The sequence below is a fragment of the Zea mays genome, chromosome 4 (assembly GCF_902167145.1).
Source record: "Zea mays cultivar B73 chromosome 4, Zm-B73-REFERENCE-NAM-5.0, whole genome shotgun sequence".
In the NCBI taxonomy this organism is placed as follows: domain Eukaryota; kingdom Viridiplantae; phylum Streptophyta; class Magnoliopsida; order Poales; family Poaceae; genus Zea; species Zea mays.
The window spans coordinates 212,370,861-212,377,558 of record NC_050099.1 but is presented as its reverse complement, the minus strand read 5'-3'; the positions used below and the strand labels follow the sequence as shown (position 1 = coordinate 212,377,558).

General features: G+C 55.1%; 1 protein-coding gene across 1 annotated transcript; it reads left to right on the top strand.

The window, feature by feature from the left end:
- The first annotated feature begins 1,669 nt into the window (after positions 1–1,669).
- LOC100281598 (ATPase, coupled to transmembrane movement of substances) lies at positions 1,670–6,350 on the top strand. The gene is made up of 3 exons (NM_001154517.3): positions 1,670–1,971; positions 2,091–2,919; positions 4,938–6,350. Exons 1-3 carry the CDS (start codon positions 1,849–1,851, stop codon positions 5,894–5,896), a joined length of 1,911 nt encoding a protein of 636 aa, NP_001147989.1. The 5' UTR covers positions 1,670–1,848; the 3' UTR covers positions 5,897–6,350.
- Positions 6,351–6,698: the final 348 nt, after the last annotated feature.

The window sequence follows — 6,698 nt, the reverse complement described above, 5'->3', positions numbered from 1 at the left end:
ATACACGTCGTCGTGGCATCGCATGCACGCAGATCCAAAGAAGGAGCTGTACCTCGTGGTGGGTGCAGTGCAGGGTCGCCGGCACCCGGCAGGTTTCCTGGCGGGGCATCGTGGACGAGGACAGATGGAGACGCGCGGGGGCCGGGGCCGGGGCCGCCTTGTTGCCTTGGAGTGCTTCTATATATTTGCCTCGTTGCCCGGACTAGTTACTTGACCTACTGACGGTAGAAACGCAAGGAGCTAGCGGTACAGTGGTAGCTACTCCTACGACTACGAGCTATATATATTTATATATATAGCCTACGACCTCGATGATATGACTGCATGGCCATCCTCCATTCCTGCCTCCGAGTCTGCAACGTAGGCATGCCTATCCGTCGTACTCCACGTCGCTGATGCGGCTGATGGTGTTGTAGCCTTGTACAGGAGGAGTAGCTTGCATTGCACTGGCAGCCAGCACACACGAGAATGGCAATGCGAGCTGCTGGAACGAACCGGCCTTCTGCATGCGCCAAACGCACGGCCTATATATACATATACATGGGTGCGTGGGAGAGCGGCGACGCTGACGTTATCAGCTTATCGATCCACGGTCACTGTGAGTTTCTGTGTGTGTAGTCGGCACTAGATTAGGCAGTAGTAGCATGCACCTCTAGTTTTCTTTTGACCGGCCGTTGGTGGTGTGGTGTCATGCAAGTACCGAGAAACCAGCAGACGATATATATCCATATTGCGTCAAAAAAAATTACACGATGTTAAGCCTTATAGACATGCCAGTTTGCTTTGAACTGTATCGGGTGTACCAAAAATAATATTTAGTACTATAAAAATATATTTCATGGATAATTATCGATTCGTTTTTACATTAATTTAATTGAACTTAAATTTGTTTGACCCACAGAGGAACGAGAATTGTTGCACTATTTCCTCTACGGAGGTAGGGATCGAGTGCTTATTAGTTATTACTAGTTCGATCGACCAAAGATTTAAATAAAGATTAGATCCCTAATATTTATTATTATGTGAAATAAGCACTCCTATTTGATTAGAGTAAATCACACGCACAGCACATTTTTACAGGAAACGCAATAGGGAATCGTAATCGTCTGATACTGTTTTTTATGAATTATTAAAAAATAGTTTTGAAGTAACGTTAGGTTATAGCAGATCACCAATTATCTTTTGTTTTAACGGCAGGGAAGGAGCAGGCAGCGCGGTTGGGACGGGGGAGTCTCTGCTGTACGCTGTGCTTGTGCACATGCCGCCCCACTACGCCGCCACAGTTTCGTGTGGCCTTCCTTCCCCAACCCAGGCAGCCAGCCCGCCCCCTGCTGGTGTAGGAGTAGCAAACGTGTACACCTCTCTAGCTGCCCGTCCTCTCCCGCCGTTGCATTGCATCGCATCTTTCCCGGACCGGACGACCGGTGTCACACAAGGATGGAACGTCCGGAGTCCGGACGACCGGTGTCACACACGGATGGACCAGCTGGTGGGTCCAAAAGCGGCTCCGCTCCGTTCCGTCCTCCGCCGGTGGGCCCGCCGCCCCACTCGCCGCGCCCTCCCGGGCTCCCGCCACGTGCCCCCTCTCCCCCACTAACCGTGACGTGGACCTCACCACCACCCGCATGGCCGCCTCCATATAAACCGCGCCCCGCCTCGCCGTCCCCTTCCTCCTCATCACTCTGCTAATAAGCTGCCCCGGCCTCCCCTCAAGTTCTCTCTCTCTATCGCAAGCGGCCACCTTGCACCCCTGGCCAGTCCCATCCACACCACCCAATCCTGCTGCGTTCTATATAAGCTGCTGGAGCATCTTGTGCTTTGTTCGATACTAGCGGCCACGTACGTACAATGCCTCCTAACGCCGAGGACGTGCACGGAAGCGGCGGCGGCGGCGCCCTCGCCACGACGGCCCCTGCGGCGTCCAAGATGGACTGCTTCTTGACCACCGTCTGCACGCCGCTCGACCTCCAGGTAGGTGGTGCCTGCGACGACCTAGGAGGCTAGAGGACTATAGGAGACGACGGCTATATATACCTGCTTCCAAAGGAATTGAATCCAAATTAACACACCGATTTGTCGGTTGTCTCCAGTTCATCGACGTGTCGTACCGCGTCAAGCAGACGGAGCGGTCGGCGTCCAAGGCGCCGCCGGGCGGCCGGATATCACACTCGGGTCCCGGCGCCCCCGCGACGGCGGAGGAGCGGACGATCCTCAAGGGGATCACCGGCGAGGCGCGTCCGGGGGAGGTGCTAGCGGTGCTGGGCCCATCGGGGAGCGGCAAGTCGACGCTGCTGTCCATCCTGGGGGGCCGGCTGGCGGGCCGCCACAGCGGGACGGTCCTGGCGGGCGGGCGCCCTCCGTGCCGCGCCGTGCAGCGCCGCACGGGGTTCGTGGCGCAGGACGACGTGCTGCACCCGCACCTGACGGTGCGCGAGACGCTGGCCTTCTGCGCCATGCTGCGCCTCCCGCGGTCCGCGCCGGCGTCCGCCAAGGCCGCCGCGGCCGAGGCCGTGATCGCGGAGCTGGGCCTCGCGGCGTGCGCCGACACCGTCGTCGGGAACGCCTTCGTGCGCGGCGTGTCCGGGGGGGAGCGCAAGCGCGTCAGCATCGGGCACGAGCTGCTGGTGAACCCGAGCCTGCTGGTCCTCGACGAGCCCACGTCGGGGCTGGACTCCACCGCCGCGGCGCGCCTCGTGGCGACGCTGTCGGCGCTGGCAAGGAAGGGACGCACCGTCGTCCTGTCCGTGCACCAGCCCTCCTCCCGCGTCTACCGCATGTTCGACTCCGTGCTGCTGCTCGCCGAGGGCAGCTGCCTCTACTTCGGCGCCGGCCGCGACGCCATGGACTACTTCGCCTCCGTCGGCTTCGCGCCGGGCTTCCACGTCAACCCGGCCGACTTCATGCTCGACCTCGCAAATGGTGAGTCTCTCTCGTGCTTTACGCTACCTTCCTTTCCTTGTTGGCCTCAGCAAAAGGCTTTGCGTTGCATGTCTCTTATTATGCGTTGTTTCAGTTTCCTGTGCATTACCTATAAGACAAGTGAAAGAGCTAGCTAACTAACCACCAAATTCATCATGGTCTGATCCTCTGCGACAGGAAAAGCAGACACACACACACACATACATATATTTCTCTTCATTCTTAGCTAAGCTAGCTAACCAAAAGATTATGAAGAGTTGAAACACACATTTAGAGACATGAGAGAGAATCACTAGATTGACCAGATCACTACTAGAACAAGTGGCGTTGAAGTCTGGAGCAAGTGTCTGTGTGTTCTTGCTCACCTTTTTTCTGCAATTGATGAGAGGATTAGATTCATCATGAGACCGGAGACAAGCGCAACGCCTGGTGAGTGAGTGTGGAGTGCACCCAACAAAGAAGAGAGAGAGAGAGAGAGAGGGGAGAGAGAAAGAGCATGAGAGGAAGGGGGGAAAAAGAGTGGAGATGGTGAGTAGTGCCTGCCATGCATCCCTCCCTAGTGCTTTATTTTCTGCAAAGCACTTTATGGTTGAAAAATCACACACCTACAGGGACACCTGTCACTGAAGGTGGGAATTAGGGCACTACCACTGTGGCTGAACATCATCATCGTCCAACAGAAAGGTACATACTATATACTAGCTATGCTTGGTAGATACTCCCAGAGCCATTCTAAGGGCCTGTTTGGCATGGCTCCAGAGCAAAACTCCAAGGAGGAGCTGACCAGAGCATGCCAAACACCCTAACTCCAGAGTTGTAAACTCTATGGAGTTTTTGGAGCTGCAGTACAATTTTTTGGAGTACCTCTTTTGCTGCTCTGAAAACTCCAAAAAAACAACCTAGTCATGGAGTTTTGAGTTATTTACCCGCCATTGCCACTGGTTATGAGAAACAATCTAAACTCTGGAGTAGAGCTGCTCCACCCAGAGTTTTAGAGTAGAGCTGCTCTGGGATGGAGCAGAGCCATGCCAAACACACCCTAAATCACGTAAGCCAATCTGGTCTACACACACCATAGGTATTTGAACATCAAGACTCGCGTATCGACTATCGGAAAAATTAATTAAAGGGCGTCGTATATTGTGGATTATATATTAGCACACGGGCTATATATATGTCACTGCACACACAGGGGTGACGGATGGATCTCCGACACTCGTGGCAGCTTTTAGTTGGATCTGGTCCCTTTATTTGCCTCTCTCTTTTTTTTAATTTTTTTACATGGTGTCCGAATGCATCAGAACGAAGCATGAACGAGCAAATGGTAGATATATCGGCTCTTATTAATCGGCCATTAGGGAGTGACATGCAGGCGACCGATGGATATGCCCTGCTGTCTCACTAGACTTGGAAACATATGCCCCTGCTCGTGCCGGCTTTAGACAGGAGGAATCATTTCTCGGTGCAGAATTGCCCGCTTTTGGAGCTGAGGCCACTTTTCTCTCCTCCCTCCCCGTCCCCTTTTGGCTTGGAGGGGCAGGCAGGCACCTCGCCTCTTTTTTTTAATAATTAATTAATTTGCTCGGTGCACCGGGCCTTTCATGTCGCCACAGCTACGCTAGCACCATGGCAGCAAGACTGCTGCGCTGCGCGCGTTTTCTTGATCAAATGTTATAGTGGCCCCAATAGCTAGCGTACGTTACGTCCCCGGCCGGATCGAGAATCGAACGTACGGCATGCGTCTGGTGTCAATTATTGGACGGCGGAGGATGCGCTACGTGTAGAATTGTACGCACACACACAGTAACGAAGGGAATAATGATGTGTAACGTCACGTTATTATCTCGGTACCAGAAAAGAGTAATAAAGAAAGCGATTATCACAAATTCTATCTCGAGCGCACTAGTTCCTGTTCTTGATTCATGGGGTATTATACTTTACTTATCGTCTCTCCATTCTCTACTTGTTTTTTTTTAAAAAAAACAAAATTCTTAATTGTCATTTGTCCTAATAAACAGGTTTTGCTCAAGCTGACTACAACGTCGTCACGGCAGAAGGCGGCAACAACGTGAAGCAGTCGCTCATCTCGTCCTACAGCAAGGTGCTGGCCCCACGGGTGAAGGCCTCCATCGACGACGCTGCGGGCCACGCGCAGAACGGCGGCGGCGAGCCGCTGCTGCTGCCGCCGGTGGGGAGCGGGTGCACGAGCTGGTGCAACCAGTTCTCGGTCCTGCTCCGGCGCAGCCTCAAGGAGCGGCGGCACGAGACGTTCACGTCGCTGCGCGTGGTCCAGATCATGGCGCCCGCGCTGGTGGCGGGCGCCATGTGGTGGCGGTCGTCGCCGCTGGCGGTGCAGGACCGGCTGGGCCTGCTCTTCTTCGTCTCCATCTTCTGGGGCGTCTTCGCCTCCTTCAACGCCGTGTTCGCGTTCCCGCAGGAGCGGCCCGTGCTGGCGCGGGAGCGCGCCTCGGGGATGTACGCGCTCTCGTCCTACTTCATGTCGCGCATGGCCGGGGACCTGCCCATGGAGCTCGCCCTGCCCACCGCGTTCACCGTCGTCGTCTACCTCATGGCGGCGCTCAACCCGTCCCCCGCCGCGTTCGCGCTCACGCTCGCCGTCATCCTCGCGTACGTGCTCGTCGCCGAGGGGCTGGGGCTGGCCGTCGGCGCCGCCATGATGGACGCCAAGCGCGCGTCCACGCTGGTCACGGTCGTCATGCTGGCGTACCTGCTCACCGGCGGCTTCTACGTCCACAACGTGCCGGGGTTCATGGTGTGGGCCAAGTACACCTCCTTCACCTACTACTGCTACCGCCTGCTCATCGCCGTGCAGTACGGCGGCCACCTCAAGCGCCTGCTCCCGCCGGAGGCCGTCGACGGCGAGGCCGGGCCTGGGGCGTGCATCGCCGCGCTCGTCGCCATGTTCTTCGGCTACCGCCTGTTGGCGTACCTCGCGCTGCGACGCGTCAGGAAGTGATCTGATGACCTGAACGTGAACCCCGTCGTCGATCAGCTGTTGTAGCTAGCTAGGGACGTGTGACTTGTCCATTAACTAATCAGGCGAATCGGCTTGGTACGATCAAACACTTCGTCCGGCGGCTGCACGCGGCGAACCGACCGAGATCCGGAGGGCTGGCGGGCGTCGAAGGAGATGACTTTGGCGCGGTTGTTGTTGGCGTCACCGGCCGGGGATCGACGAGGTCGTCCGTCGTCTTCTTCTCCAACGATTTGTTGCTTTTCCCCCTTTTTTTCTCCATCGATCGAGATGCCTTGTTTGCAAGTGTATTATATATTCATCAATCAGCGAGTGTAAGCTCAAGCTGTGATATATAGCTGATTTGGGCTTCTTGATCTACGAATAACGGAATGTACATGCATGATGGCTACAAATTTATGAAACCAAATGACCTGAACGCCTTGTCAATTATCTCAGATCCAGTGTTGTGAGCACACGCGAAAGCTAATAAAAGACATTGTTCTAAACAATCTTCTGGAGTTCGACGTTCTATATATGCCATGCACCGATCGAATGTGCTGCGAGGTTGTAGCCACGCTCCGGATTCTTGCAATTCAATGATGCAAAGTACTTTACAGAGGAATCGGAATTAGCTCATGGCCTCATACTCTTCTTGGACTCGTCACAAAAACCACTTAAAACTCGTTTGGTCCATGCGTTCTGTGCTGACTGCTAACGGCGGCATGCGTGCTGTGCAGGTTGGCGAGAGAGATTCCAGGAGCCCATACAGACAGTATCCTCGCCGTTGGGTTGGGTTCGGTCA